This window comes from Pezoporus flaviventris, unplaced genomic scaffold (assembly GCF_033815535.1).
Source record: "Pezoporus flaviventris isolate CSIRO_AGI_PZ_B2104156 unplaced genomic scaffold, CSIRO_AGI_Pfla_v1 ptg000011l, whole genome shotgun sequence".
NCBI classification, from domain to species: domain Eukaryota; kingdom Metazoa; phylum Chordata; class Aves; order Psittaciformes; family Psittacidae; genus Pezoporus; species Pezoporus flaviventris.
In genome coordinates, this window is record NW_026892559.1 from 1,803,210 (window position 1) to 1,825,629 (window position 22,420).

General features: G+C 40.3%; 1 protein-coding gene across 3 annotated transcripts in view; it reads right to left on the minus strand.

Annotated features, from left to right (window-relative positions):
• Nucleotides 1-1,035: 1,035 nt before the first annotated feature.
• Nucleotides 1,036-22,420, minus strand: part of EP300 (E1A binding protein p300) — a 60,860-nt gene continuing 39,475 nt past the window's right edge. For all 3 annotated transcript variants that reach the window (XM_061450732.1, XM_061450733.1, XM_061450734.1), the window contains 16 exons: nt 21,421-21,577; nt 20,737-20,855; nt 19,341-19,580; nt 18,706-18,794; nt 16,202-16,282; nt 15,616-15,672; nt 14,096-14,173; nt 13,025-13,092; nt 11,428-11,578; nt 10,947-11,093; nt 10,417-10,530; nt 8,300-8,465; nt 7,522-7,686; nt 5,347-5,508; nt 4,639-4,920; nt 1,036-3,335 (listed from right to left, as the gene is read on the minus strand). In XM_061450732.1, the coding sequence (XP_061306716.1) occupies nt 1,104-3,335; nt 4,639-4,920; nt 5,347-5,508; nt 7,522-7,686; nt 8,300-8,465; nt 10,417-10,530; nt 10,947-11,093; nt 11,428-11,578; nt 13,025-13,092; nt 14,096-14,173; nt 15,616-15,672; nt 16,202-16,282; nt 18,706-18,794; nt 19,341-19,580; nt 20,737-20,855; nt 21,421-21,577 (4,308 nt within the window). In that variant the 3' untranslated portion in view covers nt 1,036-1,103. The remainder of the gene's footprint in view (nt 3,336-4,638; nt 4,921-5,346; nt 5,509-7,521; nt 7,687-8,299; nt 8,466-10,416; nt 10,531-10,946; nt 11,094-11,427; nt 11,579-13,024; nt 13,093-14,095; nt 14,174-15,615; nt 15,673-16,201; nt 16,283-18,705; nt 18,795-19,340; nt 19,581-20,736; nt 20,856-21,420; nt 21,578-22,420) is intronic.

Genomic DNA, 22,420 nt, shown 5'->3' on the forward strand with positions numbered 1-22,420 from the left:
GATTTACAACATTTGAGGGCCTTTTTTGCTTTCTATTTTCAAGTTTTACAGAAAGTGGAAGAGGGTGGGGAAGGGGCACGGGAAAGAGAAAGCAAGCATAAAGAAGAAACCCCAGGGACTTTTTCTCAGGTTAAAATCATCCCTTCGGAATTGTTTCTTACCCTCTTTTTTATTTATTTATTTTTTTCCTTTGTTAGATGTAAAAATAACGAAAAAAAAATCTTTCAAGAAAACAGAAACCACAATATATATACTACATCCATTTGGCAGCTGCCCCTGTGTATTTGCAAAAATGTTGTCTTCTCTCTACATGTACAAATTAGTTTAATACTTGAAGTTTTTCTTTTAAGCTCAGACTCTTTTATAGAAAATTCTTGGAGGACAAAAGTAGACTTCAGGAGGGGACTGAGTTATTTAATATTTTTTACACTTTTTTTAAATTCAAAGAATTGACATATTTCCAACCAAAGAGGAAAAGATTGGTATTTATTTTTTTAATATATATAATATTTATATATGTAATGTATTTTTAAAGCAACACTAACCCCTTTTGTCCTCCAGTTTTAAGAAAAGGTTCTTAAGTTTTGTTTCCGGTGTGGTGTGTTTGGTCTTTTTTTAAGTGACATGAAGAAAAACCAAGATAGGGAAAATGTTTACCATCTGCCTCAGTAAATAATAACTATCAATATTACATATTTTCATTAATTTAAAAAAAATTCAACAAAAAAAAAACCTATTGGAGGCATGAGGAGGGCCCAGCCTTTGGTGAACAGCCCAAAGACCACCCTCATCCCAACCTCCCCAACGCACACAAGGAAAAGAAAAAAAAACCAAGAAAAAGGACTGGTCAGGATTCCAGCCATAACAAAAATATATTCTTTGTACTCTACTGTCCCTCAGGTTCGTTGTTGGTTTGTTTGTAAAACCACAAACTGTTGGTGCAGAGTTCAGATGTGTTCCAGGGAAAAATGTTGTTTTAGCTAAGAAAGATTCAAAAAAATTTGTCTTCAGTACAAAAAGTCTTGAGAAAATAAGTTTTTTTTCTTTTATTTTAATTTTTTAATTTTTTCTCTTTTTTTTGCTCCCAAAATGCTACAATGTGTCTAGTGTATGTCTAGTGTACTCTGTGAAAGGTTTGAATTCAAGTCTGAGTTCTCGGAGCTGAGCCCAAGTTCCGTGGCGCTTGTACCATGGAGGCCTGCCATGCCGGGATTGCTAGCAAGCTGGGAAAGCATTGCACTCTGGTCTGGGCTGGCAAAGTGCCCTTGATCCATGGGGTTAGCCTGGGCAGCTACCAGTCCTGGATGTGGGGAGCTGGTCTGCGGGGAGACGTGGTGTGGAGAAGGCTGAGGTTGCATCCGAGGGGACGGGCTGGAATGGGGGGGCTGGGACTGCGGCCGTGGTGAAGGGACAGGCTGTGGAGAACGCACTTGATTGGTGAGCGATGAAGGGAGCTGCTGGCCCTGTAGGTGTGGGGACTGGGCCTGGCTGGGGAGCATGTGCTGTTGGGGGCTCATAGGATTGGGCTGAGCTGGGGACCCCATCTGCTGCTGAAGTAGCCTCTGCTGGAAAGCCTGCTGCAAGCTAGCTCCCGTCTCTGCACTCATAGCCTGTGGAAGCTGGCTTATTTGTCCCATGTTTCCTTGCTGCATCTGCTGCATGTGGTGCTGCATCCGCTGCTGCTGCTGTTGGGGATACCCGACGCCCTGGGGCTGCTGAAACTGGCTGTGGTTGGCCATGCCTGGCCCCAGTGCTGGTCCTGCTCCCTGCTGCTGCTGTTGCTGCTGGTGGCGCTGCTGCTCAATCATCTGGTGCCGCCTCATCAGGAGGTCTCGGAACTGGGGAGCCATCCCCGAGTGATTCATATTCATCTGCTGCGCCTGAGGATTCATCCCAGCCATGGCCTGCTGCGGCGGCTGCTGCTGCGGCTGCTGCTGGGGCATGCTGGGCCTCTGCACTCCTCCTTGCATGGGGTTCATGTTCTGCATTGCTGGGTTGGGGTGCACGCCTCCTTGCTGCGCTTGCATGGCCTGCTGCGGCTGGAGACCCGGCTGACCCTGAGGCATGCCAGGCTGGCCCGTCATCCCTTGGGGGTTCTGGGTCCCTGCGTACTTGGCAGCCCGCTGCTTGATGAAAGCGGCCAGCAGCTGAGGGTTGGAGTGAAGGATGTTAAGCACCTGCTGCTGCTGCATGGGTGAGCTGGGAGACCTGAGAGTCCGCAGTAGGTTTTGTAAGGCTGCCTGGGGCAGAGGTGGTTGTTTGGGCTGAGCAGCGCCAGGTACCTGACCCATCCCTGGCTGAGGAGCCATATTCATTGGCTGACCTGGCTGGGCTACTGACATCATCGATGGCCTTTGCATTCCCGGCTGCAGCTGAGCTTGGGGTAAGGCCCCCTGCACCCAGGGTGGCTGCTGCTGGATTCCTGCTGGCCCCATTCCTTGATCTATGTGACCACCAGGACCTCTGCCTATCTGTGGAGGATTCATTGCCATAGGTGGCATCTGGGGCATCTGGTGCTGAATTGGCCTTTGGAAAATCTGAACCTGCGCCATCTGACGCTGGGTCTCTGCTGCCCGCTGGATCTGCATGGCCATTTCCACTGCTGCTGGAGGAGGACCCTGCACCGGTGGTTGAGGTGGCTGGGGTGGTGTTGGAGGAGTCACCTGGCCACCTGCCTTGCCCTGGGACACAGCGCTGGGAGGCTGAGTTCTTGGCATGGTGTAGGGTGGCATGCTGTTGGGAGGTGCAGGTTGAGGCTGCGAGGCAGGCTGGGGTGGAGGCTGGGGCTGTGGGGTTTGTGGCGTTGGGGGCTGCTGGCCTGTTGGAGTTGTTGGGGTGGCTGGCGTTGGGGAGGGCAACCCTTGCTGCTGGCCTACCACACCGGTCCGCTGCATACTCGCCATCCTCCTGCGGAGCATCTGTGCCTGTTGCAGGCGGTGCTGAAGCTGCTGTTGACGGAGCTTGTGTTTAATGTTGAGGCAGAAGGGCACCGGGCACTTGTTCTCCTGGCAGTGCTTTGCGTGGTAGCAGCAGAGAGCAATGAGTTGCTTGCAGATGGGGCATCCTCCGTTGGTTTTGCGTTTGCAGCCTTTGGTGTGCTGGACAACCCGTTTCATCTTCTGACAGGACGGCAGCGAGCAGTTGGCATTACGGCACTGGCAGGCGTGCACCAGAGACTGGATACAGCGCTGAATGCTCAGGCGGCGTGAATCACCAGGACTCTGGGTGGTTGCAGTCTGCTGGTTGTTGCTCTCATCATCTAGACCAAGGCCTAGTTTTTCCATCTTGTGGTCATGGTTTTTAGTGTTATAGCAGGTGATGCACAGGTCATAATCCTGGAAAGACAATGAAGGAGAAGTTACTGGTGTTCCAGAAACTCTGTACAACAAGTAAATGACGTTATGCTACCTTAACAAATTACTACCAGTCTGTTCCAGGCAAATTTTTGCTCTAGGGAAAAATTCAATCTTTCACACGATGCTGAGTTACTAGAGAAGGAATAAATCCAAATTACAGCCTGGGTAGGTGTGTAGATGTAAGGACGACTGAAATCTACACAAATATATATAGCTTGAAAAACCAGTTTGCTCTGAGCTACTAAGTCACACATTATTCATCTGGGCCAGGAAAATCCCTTTGTTTCCAGATAGGAAAGGAGAAGAAAAAGGGAGGGAACAAATAGCTGCTTATCTGCTGCTGCCTTAGGAGGCCAAGAGTGGCAGGAGAGGTACTAATTTTCAAAGAAGAAAAGACAATGAAAGCTGCGTTTTCAGTTTTCAGGCAAGCTAAAAACCAGAGTATGCTGACTGAAGTAACAACAGCATTACATTCTGTGAAAGCAACAGCATATGAGTTTGGGCTCAATAATTGATCTTTAAGAAAAAGATCCAAGTCCTCAGGATTCATTAATTCACAGAAAAAAAATAATCAGAATTTATTTGCTCCTATATAAAAGGAAATGTGAGCATCCAATTTTAATCAGACCTTTTCAGAACTGAATCAGAGACAGTAATTTACTTCCAGCAGGCTAAAAATTTACATTCCAAACCAGATTCAAGGTTAGTCCAGCTTCTGGAGGGCAAAGAATTGACCCACACTGGTGCACTCGATGTTCAAACACACTTGCAAACAAAGATTTCTGAAAACAAAAATGCTGTTTGCAGCATCTACAGAGACACAGCAGAGTAGCGGAAAAATCACCCAAGTACAAGAATCTGACCTCTAGCATAGCAAAACCTTTATGCCAGTAAACGAATGGAGAGTCCCATTTACAGAAATAGTGCAGCACAACAGTTCTAACTCTGGAAGAAGAAAGGATGCATCACTTTTCAGAAAAATCAGCTAATCCTGATTATGGCTCAAGCAATTGCTACAGTTCCAAACTGCTTAAGCAGCAGCACTTTAAATGAACTACAGGAAATATAGGAAATTCAGTTCTCCACAGCTTGAAAGTAGAAGACAAAAGTCACACCAAGTAGCGGATTAGTAAAATTGCTTGTAATGGAAACTGCTTCCTCTTGTTTCTTTCAGAACTGCCAGAGGATGAGCTGTACAGATCTTTTTTCATCAGTTAATACTGAGAGATCAGTTCAGGTAAAGATACAGGGACACAAGTAGAAAGAGCTTCACCAAGCATACCTCACAAACAGTGCAGTGCCATCTGGTCTCCACATGATGCTTGCACTCATTGCAGGTGTAAACAAAGCGGTCTTGGCTCTGGGTATGCAGTTCGACCAGCATGCACATGGTTGACCACTGAGCCCTTCGTAGTGAGGAGAACTCCAGGTGCTTGTCTCTAGCAAGGGTTAGGAAAGCATCACGCCCATCCATCAAGTCACATGGAATGAGGGGGTCAGGCTCAACAATGGGGGGCAGGGAGTTGGCTGCAGGGCCAGCAATGAGACGGATGACAAAGAAGACCTGAAAGATAAAAAGACTTAATATGCCAGCACTTCAAGATGTTTTGGTTGCCAAGCTTCCTTACACAGAGAGTACAATTCCATGACCAGCTAACGCTTCAGTGATGGGCCATCAGGCTTGTAAGACCTGAGGAATTTCAAAACTCCAGGTACCTTGCAGGTTTCACCTTCTTCAAAAGCATTAGGTAAGCAGCACTGGACTGAACAGCAAACCTGTTGTGGCAATCCAGACTTTTAGGAAGTTCCGTATGAGCACAGTTGTATTTATCTGCACTGCCCTCACAGCAAAGAGCCCAGACTTACTGGTGTGCCACTCAATTCTCCAGTCAAACCTATATAATTTACAGGGCATGACTCGGAAGTATCAAAGTTTTGCACACCTCTCTACTGGAGTAAAATCCATAGATCTCATTGTACCAACTCTTACCTCCTTGTGCTTCTCCATAGTGGCATACAGCTTTTGGGAGAGGTCATTGGACACATTGGGCATGCCAGGCTTTTTCTTATTGCCACGACTCAAGCTGCTCTTGTTCTTACTTGTCTTCTTATTGTTCTTCTTTTTGGCATTTTTGCTGTCTCCCTTGCTCACCTATTAATTGTAAAGGCATTTTATGTCACGTATCTAAGCCACATCACATCAGCATTTTATTACTTTCACATCTTCCATAACTGCAGCACAAACCACACATCACAATCATTTACTCCAAAGACACTTACCAGGGTCCCCCGAAACATTAAATTAATCACATTAGAATCACTCCAGAACATATCAAAATCAGCAGTTCTAAAAATATTAAAAGCATAAATGCTCAGGAGGTGCAAAAAAAACATTATTTACTGAATCCTGTTTGCCTGCTATAGCTGAACACTGAAGAACCTCTTGGATAATCACAAAGAGGTTCAGTAGATGGCTTCCTGAAGCAATTCAAAACTCAACTGAGAAGTACAACTGATATTGCACTAACCAGAAGAAAAACTTAATTCACTTAGATTTAGCTTGTTACAGCTCCGACAGATTTATTCTTATTTTTTAATAGACGGCATTAAACTGATTTTGACAAGAAGCTGTTCTTCTGACTCCAAAAAGCATTAGTAGTGCAATTAATAGTATGTACCTTTCTCCTGTCATATCCTGCAATAGTCAAATAAACCAGGTCAGCTTAATTTCAATTATCATCATTTAGCAATTAATGGTTTATTCTTCCCTGTGCTTCTCAGAGGGCCCCTCAAAATACTACAGCATGTGATGATCAAGGATCAAAGCAATTCTTACCCAAACAGCCATTCTTCCTAAGCTTAAAATAACTTAGTCAGGACAGAAATTTCCAGGGAACATGAATGACTATCGCTTTTTGACAATACAATTTGTTATTGCCTCATTTTCAAGAAGTAAAACATGCAGTCAATAAAGAGTTAAACCTCTTTATAATAGTAAAGGTTAAATAGTAATATGTCACAAGCTTCCCCCACCACAGGATTTTGGGGCTGAACTGCTGTGAAGGATGAACAAAGTGTGATACCTCATGACTGGTTTCTACTATAACAGAGAAATGGGAACTCGCAGCTATGCCAAGTAGAAAACAAACCTTTGAATGACACCTTCCTAAATAAGATGTTAGCTAATGCAAAGTCAATATTAAGTTGCCTCATTCACAGGTTACTCTTGCACTTAATTCATTCAAAGTCCTTGAAAGAGCAGCACAGGAGAACCACAAATTCTAGCTGTAACATTAAACCTAACTTTTTTGATCCAAAGATCTTTCAGGAAAAAGATTAATTCTAAATCCTAACAAAAAAATCTAGTGAGGTGACAAAGCAGCAGTGCTTAAACAGTTAAGTACTACTGCATGAGCAAAAGTAGTAATCTTATCCTAGATTCAACACTTCCTCCATAAAAGCTCATAAGATCAAAGGATGGGCAGATACATAAATTTTGTATCTGTTAATTTCAAATTTATTATTAAGAGGCATAGCCTTTTTTTTTGAAGGTGAAAGCACAGTTGGTGCACATTCTCCAAGAAAATTGAACAAGAGAACAGCAAGAAATTTCTCTAAGTAGCCCAACAATAGTTTAGCAGGAATTTGTGCTTCAGATTCGCAATGCCTTAAAGCTTTCTACTAAAAAAAAAAAAACACAAACCCAAACCCACCCCTATACAATGTAAACTATTAAATCAAAGCATTCTGTCACATTCTCAGAACATTCTGCTAAGACTGGCATTATAAATAAGTTATAAAGAAAAGACTTAGCCAGTATTCAAAAGCTAAGCTTAAGGAAAAAGCTTCCAAATCAGGCTACGGTTGCAGCATGAACATTGATATTAATTGGATTTTAGCAGTAAAATATTCAACTAGCAGCTGTTTCAATCTAATTGACTTTGGTAACTAATTAGGTTTAAAGCCGTATGAACAGCCACTGCTCATACCAATGTAGCTGAGTGGTATTTTAACAGCTGTAATTTATGAAATGTAAAATTCAAATTTATATTAGAATAAAGCTAGAAAGGTGAAAAATCCACTTAGTCAGACCATTTTTTTCAAAATTAGCCACACATAATCACAACTTTTACATTAGATCGTGAAATAGCAGAAGCATCCTTACATCCGTGCTTTCATTACTAGTGTTTTCCTCTCTCTTCCGTTCTTCTTCCTCTTGCTCTAGCTCCTTAATGCTCTCCTCTAGAACATTAGGCCAGAAGTCTCCTTCGAAGTAAGGTAGCTCTTTCGCACTTGTTAGACGATCTTCCGTTGCCTGCTTAAATATATCCTGAAAAGAGCAAAACACTTTGTTAACACTGTTTCAAGTCACAGAAGTAAAAGCAGCCTTTTCAGTATGTGATAAAAAAGGCAGATCAAAGAGCAGCTTAATATTTCATTTTGAGAGCACGTTCTAAATGCAGATTTAACACTGCATCAGTTACAGACAGTTCAACAAATACATTTAGAACATATGCTAGACTCCAATACACATACTTACCAAATGGGACAAATAATCACTATATTATCAACACTAGTTAAAGCCCTGGTGACTCCAAAGATTTTATATATTTCTAACTGCATCAGCAGCCTAACCATGAAATTTTATTTAACAGAATATTAAAAAGTCCACATAATTTCTTTGTATTAATGAAATGAGATGTGCGCTCTTTTGCGGTATTCCTCAATAATTTATTTGTTCTAAGAAGTTATTTCAAATCTCTTGCTAGAATCATTTCAGAAGCTACATGCTTTGAAAGGGATTTACTTCAAACTTTAAGAGCTCAATTCATTTGAAACTAAAACAGCAAGCTTCAAGAATCAGGTACAATGCAAAAGGCAAGGAAGAAAGCAAGACAAGACTGGTCAAGCCCACCCCCAGTACAAACATACACTTCACAAACCTTGTAATCATGTACGATCCGCTCTGACACAGATTTGTCCAGCATCTTTTTGTACCACTCTTGCAGTCGTTTGGGCTTGGGTATCTTTTGGTCAGGAGGATGGCAATGGAAGATGTAGTCATCTCCTTCACTAGGTGGGCATGCCCAGATATGTCCAGTAGTATACCTAGCATAAATTAAAAAGTACATGTAGACTCTGATAATTAATAATAGAATTTGTTCTCCTCTCTGCCACGAGATGGAGCTACCACAGAGTTGGCTGGTGGTACCAGCTGGACAATAATTACAGCTCTCCAAGATTTATAATTCTTGTGTTCATCCCAGCTTCATTAATGCAACAGCATTACCATCTTTTTGCTATTTTTTTTAAAATCCAGCACTATGTATGGAGTTATTTATATACAGCACGCATGTTTTTAAATCTGGATACAAATCCAAGCCTCATACAGACGTACAATTGTCACCTCCCAATTAACTAATGAGAGAAAGAGGGAGTTTTTCTACTTAGTATTACTAAGTATTTCAGTAGTAAAAGCCAGAATTCTTTTTCCTTGAGACAGTGCAGTCAGAGTGGTTTAGGTTGGAAGGGACCTCAAATATCACCTAATTCCAGGGCAGAGACACCTTCCACTAGACCACGTTGCTCCAACCCCATCCAACCTGGCCATGAACACTGCCAGGGATGGAACAGCCACGGCTTCTCTGGACAACCTATACCAGAGTCTCACCGCCCTCACAGTGAAGAATTTCTTCCTAATATCCAATCTAAAAACATTTAAAAAATGATTCACTTAAACACACAATTCACATTTTCTACCATAAATCCTCTGGCTTTTAACTTTGAGAATCAGTATTGAAAGGTTTCACAATTATATCTGGGAATAAACAGTCACCATTAACCTATACACTACTGGGTGTACAATCTAAGTATTATGAAGACAGATGACATCCAAATAGTAGCAGCTGCAGAGAAGATGAAATCACAAAGAACACTTTTTCATCTTCAGTTCTTTATTAGTTTTTGAAAAGAACTCCAGTAGGAGGAATAATTAGATCTCAAGTTGGAGAAAAATAGCCATCTTTAGCTCTGCAGAATCCTACCCAAACCCTGTAAATTGCAGCCAGTTGTCATTCCTTCTGCCCAAGAAGGGAGAGATGATATTGCATGACCAATACTGTTTTCCCAAAATGAGAACCTGATGTTAGCCATTAGCACAGAAAACAGCCTTAAGTAAAACTGAGCTCTGAGTGCTAAGCAGCAATTTTTTTCAGACTCACAGGTTAGAAAATACACAATCAAAAGGCCAGAAAAGTCTAATATATGCCTCTAAAGTCCTAAGGAACATACCATCTCACTGAGGTACTGAAGAGAGTACCATCTACCTCCATTCTGACCCCCCTAATTTTTCTTACACAGCTACTCTAAACATAGTCCCTAACAATTTCTTCATTAATAACTCTGCCAAGCTACAACAGATACCTTTGACAAGAGATTGAAATTTCCTTTACTGCCTTTACTTCCATAATCATGGTAGTTCAATTTCCACCTTTCTCATTTTTTCAGTTGTTTTGTGTTCTCTTTTGTGCTGTCCAAAGTATACTCTCCTCTCTCATCTAACTTTTCAGTTTCTCACAAATTTCAGCTATTCATTCTATAAGAGATTTCTTAGTGGTCTTACACAGCTGTTAAGAGTAAATCAGTACAGACAAAAATACACTTACCTTTCTCCTTATAAGCATGGGTAAGGACTTGCCAGCCCAAACAAATGACCTGATTAAAGCACTGGCATTACACAAGGACTGCACTATCAACACAGCCAGCAAAATTTTATGGTCCAGATAAAAGGCTCACTTTTTCTGCTCAGATTTAAAGAAGTTTTACATAGGTTTGGAAACCTTAAAATATCTGAAGCATAAGCCTCTCCTGAAGGAGGGGCTTTGTCGTTTTGTCTCTTCAACTATACGCAGTTGTGGCCAAGTTATCCTGTCATCAGCTGATATTTAGACACCACATGCTGCACAGTAGGATGTTGTTGCATTTGCATTGAGAAATACCTAGCACAAACACTGCACAGAACATAAAAACCCCCAAACAAGTCCAAACCAAAACCACTTACCCTAGTTTCTTGACATATTCTAGATATCCAATTAGTATTTCATGATAGACAGCAGTCCTCAAGCATTTAGGGCGGAAGAAATGAACACTGTCAAGGTAAGATATATACACTCGCCTAAAAAACAAAACCCAAAACAAACACAAAAGGCATGATGAGAAGCAAAGATTTTAAAGTAGTTCCACAAATCTATTCACCTTATTTTTATACATTTAAAGCATCCAATGTAACAGCAATCTTTAAAGCCTCTGATCCTTATTTACCTCTAGAAACTCAGCCTTCTTTTGATATCCTAGCCTCCTCTCTAAAATTATTGAATCCTTTCCTCGAGAATACTGACAACTGATCTTTGAGACAGTGTCTGTCAAGCCAGCATCCCCAGTAAGAAGCGACCCCAACTGACATATTTCCTACAGAAGCTACTTTCTTTCTAGAAGGTAACAGCACTAAGAGTCTTCACAAATGCAACACTGAAGCTCTACACACAAATGAAACAGTACCAAAATAAAATAAAGGTTCACACAGCTCCTCACCTTTGATTGGGTGGAGGACAGTCTGAGCCATACTCCTGTACATGCATCCCAAAAAAGCACAAGTCTACACCATCAATCTCCTCAAAGGCAAAAAGCGCTTTTGTTCGATAAGGGAAAGACTCTGCCATCTCTCCGCTGTCTACAAATCTGCAGATTACAGAGGGTAAAGAGGAATACCAAATATATTCACACATTAGAGAATACGTGTCACTAGGTAAAGGCAACACTGACGAAGGCTGCTGTAAGTATAACTTTAGCGCTTACAGACTATTCAAATATAAGGCACACACTTCTTACTGTGAAAAAGCTCACATTCATCACAACTAAGGAACATGTTGCTGTAACATCCATCTTTAAAGAACTGGTCAGTAGTCAGGTTTTGAATAAAAAAGTATTTTTTCAGAACAGTAACATGTAAGTAAATTTAGATAGCTTCCATCTCCCCCCAGAAGAAGTAATATTAGAAATGGAAAGAACATACCTTGCTTTCATTCCAGGTTTTACTTCAACAGTTTTGTCAGACGCATGTACCACCCTAACTGTAACCTCTCCTGCCTCAGGGTGGTTCTGTCGTCTTAAGAAATCATTGACTCTGTTCTCCAAGAAGGTACCAAGTCTTGTAGCTGGTAACCCTGCAGGAGAAAAATACAGCTCTAAATATATACAGAATTGGAACTGTTCAAATGTGATTATTCAGAATTTAATAAAAAATGACTTTTAATGTATGCAGTATGCAATCATAAATTAGAGCTTTATCTTTAAACACTAACACTTCTAGATGGGGTGAGCTGCTTTTCACCTGCAGCCATGTTTATGGCTTATACATTATTTAAATGAAGACTCCATATTTCAACCCAATTTCTATCCGTCTTAGAAGTCAATTACAATTTAGGCTCCTCCTGAATAGAAGCTCTTTGTTGCTTCAACTGGATTACAAAACACTGCTCTCAGACATAGCGTCAAGAGCTGACATTGCATTTGGAAGTGTATTCTGCCTATGAAGCCACGCTACCCAAGTTAGTCTCCGCATTTACCAAAAAGAACATATCTCAGTAATACAAATAACAAGTAAATACAACTGTATCTGCAATTAACATAGTTTAGAAGTTTTTCGTTTTCAAACAAAACTGAGAGAAACCTGAAGCTGAAAGGGAGTGTAAGACTTCCGGTGTAACAGGGCCTGACTCATTGCTGCACATTACCCCTGGAAAGTGACACAGCTGCCAATCAGCTTCTCATTTTCCAATTTGACACCTTTCAGCAACACATCTCTATACTATGTTAAGTATGCAATACAGGTTGCTCAAAATAAAACCTGATACAAACTATAAGAGAACTCTTGTATTTTTCCTGTATTCTTGATGGATCTCAGGAGTTTTGGAGATTTTGGAAAAAGACTCAAGACATTGAATCCATTCACTGACCCATTTGCTGAATCTTGATGCTATTGGTTGGCCAGGGATATATATGTACATTTTTTTTTTTCAGCAGAAATGTAAATACTCACCGTTTGTAAGTACACCAACCTAAGAAGATTCTGAAAGACTTGGCATATAGAACAGATGGTGACTGCACCAATTTCTTCCTACAATGCCTTCAAGTCAGCTGCCTTGATCAAGAGGAAATGCCTACTGAGTGGTTTGGGTTTTTTTGTGATTGAGCCCTTTTCTCCACCAAAGCTTTTAAGAGCAGCAGTAGCATGGCAACTTGGTACACGTTACCATAAATTTAAGTTAGACTGCAGTCACACAGTAACCCTTTACCCAATGCTATATGACAACTGAGATAAAAGGATGTGTACCTTGCATTAGCAGTGCTCTAAAACAGAGCGTTAACCTTCTACAACAGACTACTAACCAAAGACATCAGCTATGAATGCAAACATTCTGAACATCACAAAACTGATGTTCAGAACTGATCAAAAGTACCTGCCTTTAACTCAAAAAAAAAAACCAAAACCAAAAAACCTAAACCAAACCCAACCCAACCCTGAAAGAAATACAAAATGAGCCTAAAATTCACCTCTTCCCCATTCTTAAATAATTTAAGCTGTATTGGTGTAAATGTCAGAATCTTACTTTTAGCAGAAAATTTGTTCTCCTTCCTGGTTCGTCCTGTTTTCTTTAGGCAGCCATCACAGACAAAGCTGAAACAAAAGAAGAAAATGAAATCCCACCCCAAGTCAGTCCATGAAGTTCCTTAGCATCTTAACATTAGAAGCCAAGTCTTTCATCAGATCTTATCTGGTCTGGAAAACATGTTAACTCAAATTTGAAATAAAAGAACAGCGCCAGCAAAAATGGCTTAAGTGTTTCAGAGCTGCAGAGGAGGATCTAAGCTCCATGGGGTGGCACCCCCTGTCAGTCACCTGCAATCCGAGGAAAAGGTCTCCACTGGGAGGGCAACAATACTGGCTTAACATATTCTTGGAACAAACAGTTTAAAACTGATGAAGATGAGATACCACAACACAAAGAAAAAGGCTGATTTTTTTCTCTAAATATTCAAGTATACTCTAGCATTGAAGGGCAGATTCTTCCTCAGTTACAGGATATCTACCCTCTTCTGCAGCAATCTGGATGGAACAACAGAATGGTAAAAGACATGGCATATAAATGGAACGTTTAAGCTCATACAGAGCTTTATCTACACTTATCAGCTTTTTAAAAAAGCTTTTAAAGCAATCAGAATAAACTCCAGTATGTTGATCATGAACCATGGAGTATCTGAAGATCAGATTTTCAGATTTAATCTAATCACCAAGGTCAAAAAAGTCACTTCACCTGCTAAAATTCTTTCAGGTTTTTTTTAGATGACAAAGCAGTGATTTGTATAGAAAACAGACCATATTAAACTATTACTATAACTGAACATATCTTTTCATGAAGGACTAGAATCTTTAAACATAAAAGGCTGAAACAAAGCTGAAAGGCACTCTTGCACACAAAGGAACGTTAGAAACATTAAAGACTCAAAACAACTTCACACACAATGCAGTAGGGTATGATGTCATCTTAAAGATTCTGTAGAATTTTCAGCCAGGAATGCAACTTCTTCCATTAGATAATCTTTTATAACCAATGTAAGGATGTGCATGCACTAACTCTAGAATCTATCATATACTCTCTACTTAAGGAGAAATTTCTCACCCAGAAGGCCAGATTATCTCATTGTGAAGAACACAGATCTGGTGCATTTTTCTTCCACACTCTATACATTCAACAAACCTGTAGAAGTGAAAACGGGGGAAGGGAACAAAGGTTAATAGCATCATTATTTGCTTGTATAGTATTTTATTGGAGAATTTCTAGTATTTAGGGTCTTGAGCCTATTTAACAGAGGGCACATCTATGCTGGCAACTGCCTCCAGAATGCATTAAGAATCTGTCAGCTCAAGTCAGGTACACTATGCAGGGACACATTATTATTACTACTTGCTTGCCTTACTGCCATCCACTTAACTCCGTTTTGTGGTTTTGTTTTTGATGGGTGTTGGTTTTTTTTCCCTCTAAAGTGAAGACCTTATAAGGCTAAAAATCTGTGAAGTGTTTGTTGTTATAATAAAGAGAGGGGAAATAGATCCACAGGTGTCAGAAGCCAAGAACCAGGGGAAGTAGTTAGCTGTTAGTTGCCCCACTATACTTGAAATCTGGGGTACATTCCAAATACACTATGGAAGAGCGGGCAGGAAGAAAACAGTAGCAACAAAGTCACTTTCAGAAGACTAGCTGAGATTTAAGGACAACTGAGGAAAGTGGCAAGATTTGCTTCAAATGTTGGTGAATGTAATTCTCTAAAATACATAAGATTGCTTCATGTGTCAAGACAATCTGACTCCTTTTGAACATGTGTATTTATAAGAACGAGATTTTGAATGAATAGCTGTCATTTGTGTTGAGCATACGGTACCATACTGGAAGCTAGGCTTGTATTCTGTGTTAAGCTGTATCTTCAATGTAACTAAGGGAAAGGAAAGTTATGAATCGTTACTATTCTCTCCTTCCCACAGGCCTTGTAAAACGGAAGAACTGAGTGACCTTTATGCCCTCAGAAAGATGGCGTGGGAAGAATACATATCCTTTTTGCTCATTCATTTGAGAATGAGGATAATTTTCACACAGTAGCAACACAGGTGTATAATGCAGAACTGCGTAAAGTGACTTCGGAAAAAAACCTCAGGAATATAAAGAAAAGCAGCTGGGTCACCATGATCTTAAGTTTACTGGATGTCTACAGTTCTGCTTCCAAAGCAGTACAGAACCACTGACTGATTCAAATTTAGCAACTTCTACTACAGCTGCCTGTAAAATATGACAACTAGAAAAGCCAACAGCACTCAAAGAGCTACTGCCAAGTGACTCAAACCAATTCTGAGGCTTTGCCACAACAGGGTTTCAAACAGTTATCTGCATTCATCCTTCTGTGAATCCACATTCAAGACAACAAAATGCAATAGTTTTGATCCATGTGTGTTATGTATTTCTCAAGTACAGCTGTGGTCGTTTGGGTTCTCAGTACAGAATGCTGCTTACTGAGCACCCCCTGCCCACTAACAGAGCTACATGAAATTGGAAAACACTGGAAAGCAAAGCTGACAGAAAATAACATCTTGTTACAAAACAGTAGTAGTAGCAATAAGGCTCATTCAAAGTATGACAACATTACTTACAGTTCAGGGTCCAGTGTATCATTTTTCCTTTTTGAAAACTGTTCTTTGTTTATCGTGCTATGGAGAAACAAGCAATAAAATTCAGTTTTAACACACAACACATTTATGCCATACCACATGTATCAACATATCAAGACAAAACTTGCAAGCAAGTTTTTTAAATGCTCACTGACACTACAAAGAAAGCTGTATTTCACAGTGACAGACAACTGAAATATATGTCACCCTTGATGCATAAAACGTGGAAAATATTCTTTTTCTATGGGACAGCTTGTAAAGAATCCCACTGCTTCCTTATTCAGTTTTACTACAAGGATAAATGTTAAAACTTGCTGACACAGACTATTTCAAACTTCTGTTTGACTAAGTGCTTATTTTTCACTACAGTTCAGTCACTCCAGACTTCAAAGAAAAAAATAAAACACTTTAGAGCACCATCCCAGGCTTTTATGAAGAAAATCTTGTCCACCTTCTACTAGCCTACAGAAAGCAAGGGTTATCCAAAACTAAACTTCCCATTAAGAAGGCACTATAGATGATGATATAGCTTACGAATGCACAGCCCAAGGACACAGAGATAACTCACGTTTGAGGTTGTGATGGGTCATCTCCTAGAGAAACGCTCTCCCCTTGGATTTCATTGAAGCACTTCTCACAGAAATGATACCTGTCAGCAAGAAGGTCATATCTGGGTGAACTGCTCCATCCACACAACAAAACCCAGGTCAAGCAATGGAGCCACCAATCCCAGCAGACCAAGGAACAGAAGTAAAGAGCAGGAGAGCAGGTCATCAGCAGCAACAAGGCTATTCAATGATGCAGACTTATGGGGCCCACATTGGCTGGTTTGGGATTTGGGGACTTTTTAGAATTTGGGGTATTTTGTGCAATCAGAGCCAAGTGCAGACAATGGCAAGCATGAAGGAGAAATAAAACAACACAAAGACACAGGGGTTTGCAGGATTAAACCAAAAACATAGAAGCAGGACTTCATGATCTTAAAGGTCTTTTCCAAACCAGCTGATTCTATGACAAGAAAACACAAAGCAGAAAGCTGAGGCAAAGCACAGATTAGCATTAAATCTCTCAAATGGGTTCACAAGCAGCAAATGATTAAAGCAAATTAAACAAGGAGTATTCCATTTTAGCATACCCATACCCTCTTCATTTTAATAATCCATGCCACGTACAGCAAAGGATTAAAAATGAGAAGGGGGAAAGAGCAGAAGGAACGAAAAACTGCTACTCTGACTTATACATCAGCACAGCAATTCTGGCAGAGAGGCAGGAGATCAGTGGAAGAGGGGTAGTCTTCCATCTTATACGGGTAAATGCTAAAAGACCACATTCTCTCCCAGTTAAAACAGAAAGCTAAACATCAGAAGCCTCAAGAACAACAAAAAGTGTCCCTGAAAATCTCAGACATTATAGGACAGTCAAACTTCATGTTAACTAAATACCTTATGTTAACTACACACATAACACCCTAGAATGACATGATAATGCCACAGCCCAGTCTGAGTGTAGAACAGTCCAGGCATCAACACAGCAAGCATCACAGAGGAAGATTTCTTTCATACTTGAATAAAATAATGATTAATTCAACACTCTACCCCAGCCCTCAAAAATGTTCTAAAACTGTAGCCTTCCCATTACTAAGGCATGTTAATTAAGTGCACAAAACATCTAAAATTAGAAAGAAACAAAAGAAAATTCAAACAATTTTATTATAAAGCCACACAAACCAACACTATAGCAGCTGTTCAGCTACAAAGACAGGTCTCAACCCTCTCCCATTTTTCATCTGAGATACTGCAGAGAACTGTACTTTCGAAATTGTACATTTTGGTCTAATATATATGTGTGCATACAACATAATTTACAAGTCACGTGTATGCACTTGTTACAGTGCAAACATTCCCTTCTAATGTTTGAACACATGTAAAGCACATCACATTTGTGAGTAATAATCTTTTGGTCCATCTAGTGCTTGCACAGAGATAAGTGTAAGTGGAAGATACTGACACAATATGAAAAGCTCTACACTACAGAAGTCTAAGAGGACAATAGTTATTATGGGATACTATAAGCTTATTTTCTTCTTATTTTCTACTCCTAAAAACCTTCATTCACTGCTATAAACCTTTCTGAAGCCTACGGTGGTCAAGACTCAACTTCTGTAGCTCTTCAGCTGTTTTCACCTGATCAAGCGCTTCGGTAAACTACAACTCTTGCAAAACATTCTTGCCTTTCAGGTAAAAGCCTTAGTGGGTTTGTTGTCCTGGGTAGTTTTGTTTAAAATGTTGAAAAGAATTAACAGTGGGAATTAAATTCATGGAGGTGACAGTCTGGAGGTAATCAAAATCTAACAGGCTCATTTTCTGGTGACAGGATACAGGAGCATTAAAGCATGTATTTCCCTGCTTCTTCCTGCCTCACTTCCCCAGTTGGCAGAGATGCCTGGCAAGAAAACTTCCTTCAGAAGTCAAATTAAGTTTAAATCCTTTAATAAACCCCAAGTAAGATGCGAAAATAATAACAAAAGAATTCAAAATAGCTGTAGAAGTGACAGCATTTTACAAAGCTGCTGACAGCTACTGTGAGACAACTCCCTTAAGGAACTTTCAGGAAAAAAGCAAGCAATCAATCTGCTGAAGATCTGAATACACAGAAATAAGTTTTGCTCCTCAGTGTTAACATAGTGAGAAAAACAAAGACTTGCCAAGTATAATATGTATTATGAGCACATACTTGCTGCATAGCTTACTCTGTGTTCTGCATGAAAAATACTGCTGCATAATAGGAAGACAAGACTTGTAGATACCTGAAGAAATCTTAATTAACTGCAGGATAAAAATTTACTAAAACATCACATTACTGCAAGCAAAAGGAGGAAGAGCAAAGGCTGCAGTGAACTTTTGCAGAAAGAAATCATTAACACAAAGTAAACTATTCAATCTGCACTTCCAGCAAATTATCTTAAAACACAAAGCTGTACAGATATTAAGAGGGTGTATATGTAAATACATTCACGCCTTTAAGAGATTGATTTCAGCATGCACAAAATGGCACAGAGCGAGTTTTTCTTACCTGTTCTGGTAACTGTAGTAAGTGGCATCTCGAGGGATTGTGCATAGCTGTTTGCCATAGCAACACAAAGTCTGTGGCGAGAACTCCAACTGCAAAGAGGAATGGATTGTCTTAGTACTTATACACAGTTTCATTTGCTCTCCAAATGAAGGCAAGTGTGACCCAGACAACTACCATTTCCACCTTATTCTGTACACAGATCTCACAGTACATCAAGTATATGAAGTGCTAGTCATAAAAACATTCAGTGGCCTATTGCACTCAAGTTCTTCTTCTCCAAAGATGAAGAGCGTATCAAAACAAGACAATGGACACAGACAGTCCCAATATACAGTGAAGCACTTCTGCAATAACAAACCCACATCTGTTTAATTTGAAAACAGGTTTGCCCTAGTCAAAAATAAGCCTTCAATTACTGACTTTACCCTCCTCCAAGGGCTTCTACACAAATAGATGATGTAAGCACCAGATAGAATATCCATAAACCCCTCAAAACTGGGGTATTCAGGTTTGCTAAAACCTGGTAAACTCTCAAATTTTTTGACACACCAAAAGTACTAACAACTACAACTGCTGTATTTTTTCCCCTCTTCAATACCAGGAAGCAAACAGCAGACTAATATTAATTTTCTTACCTTTCTTCCACAGCAATAACCAAGGCTCTGCATAACTGGGTCAATTTCTTGCTCAAACACCTCAGCCAGTTTGGAACAATACTTGTATACCCGGGATGTTTTGCGGTTATACAACCAGGCATTATTGAACATGAGCCAGATGTCATCTACATATTGCCAGGGCTCCTGATACTGTCCCGTGTCCAGTTTCCTCTTGATAGTAGAAAGATCCATGGGGTTCTTCACTATGTCAAAATAATCCTGCAAGAATATGCAGTGCATCAAAACACCGCTACAGAGCTATGTTGTGACATGACAACATGTGTATTCTCAGCATATAAATTCATCTCCAGTACATCAAGAAAAACAGGTTCCTCCCTGACTTGACTGTCAAACTGATTGTGACACATGGTGAAATCTCTAAGTAATACCATATCACTCCCCAGTGCTTTCTTTTCTTATTCCTTTATTTCTCAGATGTTATTGCTCTTCCAATCCTGATGAAATATAGCCACTCTCGTGTTAATCACCAAAAGAGTATGACAAAAAGTAGTAAATGGCAATTTTTTTTGCAGCCTGTAAGCTGAGGTTATACACAAGAGCATTAATAGAATGTGACTCTCTAGTAGATCAGACAAACTAATAAACAAAAAAGAAGTAACTACCAGGTGAGGAAAGATACATGTCTCCTCTAAAGAATCCCTTTTCCCAATCCTCACCCCAATCAGTTATGGGACTACTTCTCCTACAAAAGTTCTTGGAATATGACAGCCAACTGAGAGCTTGTTAAAGAATATCAGCAGTATTTATACCTGCTTACAATACAACAGGCCTTGAATTTCTGCAATATTTATCCTAAAAAAAAAAAAAGACAAAAAACCGAACCCACAAAACAAAACAAAAAAGAACCTTTCAGCCAAAAAAACCCAACATTGCCCAAAGCACCCAAGTAGGACTCCTATGTATAGATATTTGAATATATAGTAAACTTGTGTGGTCAGTCCAGAGAGGTTTCTTTAACTGGCCTTGATGGGCTTAATTTCCCACAAATTCAGCTAAGCTTTATATATGATGAGAAACACCTACAGAATTCAGCAACAGAAACATCACAACATGAAGCAACATCCATAAAAAGCCCACACAGCACTGGAGATCTGGGGATCTGTTGGTAATCACTTTAATGTATGGCATACCTGCTTATTTATCAAAAGGAACACAGAACCAAACAAACTTTGGAAAAACACTCCCAAAGCTTTCCTAAGCCAGACATCATATGTTCCACTGCCTGAGCTAAACCCCTTCAAGTGTATCAGTAGATAAACTTTAACAAGATGGCCTTAAGCTGTTCTCAAATGGGTATACAGTCATATAGTAGTTTTGAATTAAAGCCAGCAAAGTATCTTGCTAAGACACTCACAGGAATTCCCAGTAGTTGGGGATCCACAGGCTGTCGGAATGGAAGAGACTCTGGATCCTGACGGTAAAGTGCCTCCAGTGTTGGCATAAGTGCCTGCCGCAACTCTTCTGGCTTGAAAACTTTGAAAAACAATCAACATTAGAAGGACAGCAGAAACAGCTGTAAGGAAAAAAACATACTGGAAAATGGGGTCTGTGGAGAAAAAAAATACTACAGACAATGGGTTTAAGGTATCAGCATGTCTTGGTTGTCCTCTGCACTACAGAGTTCTGAGAAGGATATTAAAATGATCACCTGGACACAAGGAGTTGGCCAAAATATTAAAAAGAATTTTGTTTTTATCATAGGAAGACACTGCTAAGTTTAATAAAGACAGTTTACATGTCAAGTACAGCCCCTCTCTGAGGTACCAAGAAAATCTTGTTTAGAAATTCTGTGACTGAAGTATTTCAAATCCTATTGTATTGGCAATTTTACTAAGGCTTACTGTCCAATACTAAAGCCTTAAAGAACTTGTCCATAGCCAATTACAAGCACATGTACTATTAGGTATTTTGGTCCAAAAGCCACAATCCATACAAATCTACTGAGTACCAGTAAAGAAAGCTCAGGGTTTCTTTATCCCCTAAGATTTTTCTAGGGAGGGAAATACAGTGAATTTCAGTCAAAACTCTTCCTGCTTACTTTTTTTCTTGGACTGCCCAGCTGCTGGAGAAGACTGAGTGGCTGGAGTAGTAGGCCTTTCTTCCCCCTCTGGTATTTCAGTCTTCACTTCAGATTTCTTCTCATCTTGCTCCACTGGTTCTGGTTTACATTCCTCCATGACTGGTTCTGCTTTAACCTGAAAAGCAGTTTGAAGCCTGTCACTCAGTCTCTTGTGAAGTCACCCATCCACATTTCCATCCTTTAAACCTATCCGCCATCCTGCCCACCACTCCTTCCCAGGATTAAGGATATCTACTTTGTAGTCACTTGCAGATATACTAGAAAAAAAAAAAAAATCTTTAAACGCTACCATGTTAGCAGTGATAACCAGTTTTGAGCTGCAAGTAGACACACAAGTACACATCCAGCTCTTCAGGCAGGTCTGGTAAGTCTCTCATACACTGTGGCTGCCAGGATGACACTACCGGGTAGCCACGCTCCTTGCCATCCCCAGTGACAAGTTGTCAAAGCCCAGTAAAGCAGCTAATCATGTACATCCAGAATCACAGAATCATTTAGGTTGGAAAACACTTTCAAGATCATCAAGTCCAACTGTTACCCCAGAACTGCCAAGTCCACTACTAAACCATGTCACTAACCACCACATCTACACATCTTTAAAATACCTCCAGGGATGGTGACTACACCACTTGCCTGGGCACCCTGTCCCAGTGCTTGAAAAACCTTTTGGGGAAGAAATGTTTCTTAACATCCAATCTAAACCTCCCCTGCTGCAACTTGAAGCCATTTCCTCTCATCCGAATATCTGCTACTCTAACATTTAACAACCACAAATAACATCTGACAGACTGACCAGAGTGCCCTTGCACATTGGCATTTAGCAAAAAGCTTCACAGCTGCAACCATGTTATCATGGTCTTTTCTGCTTCTACCACCATTTCAGAAGAAAGTAGAGGCCCTTATTTAGGAAAGTAGAGGAAGACCATTATTAAAACAGCAGCAGCAGGTAGCACCTACT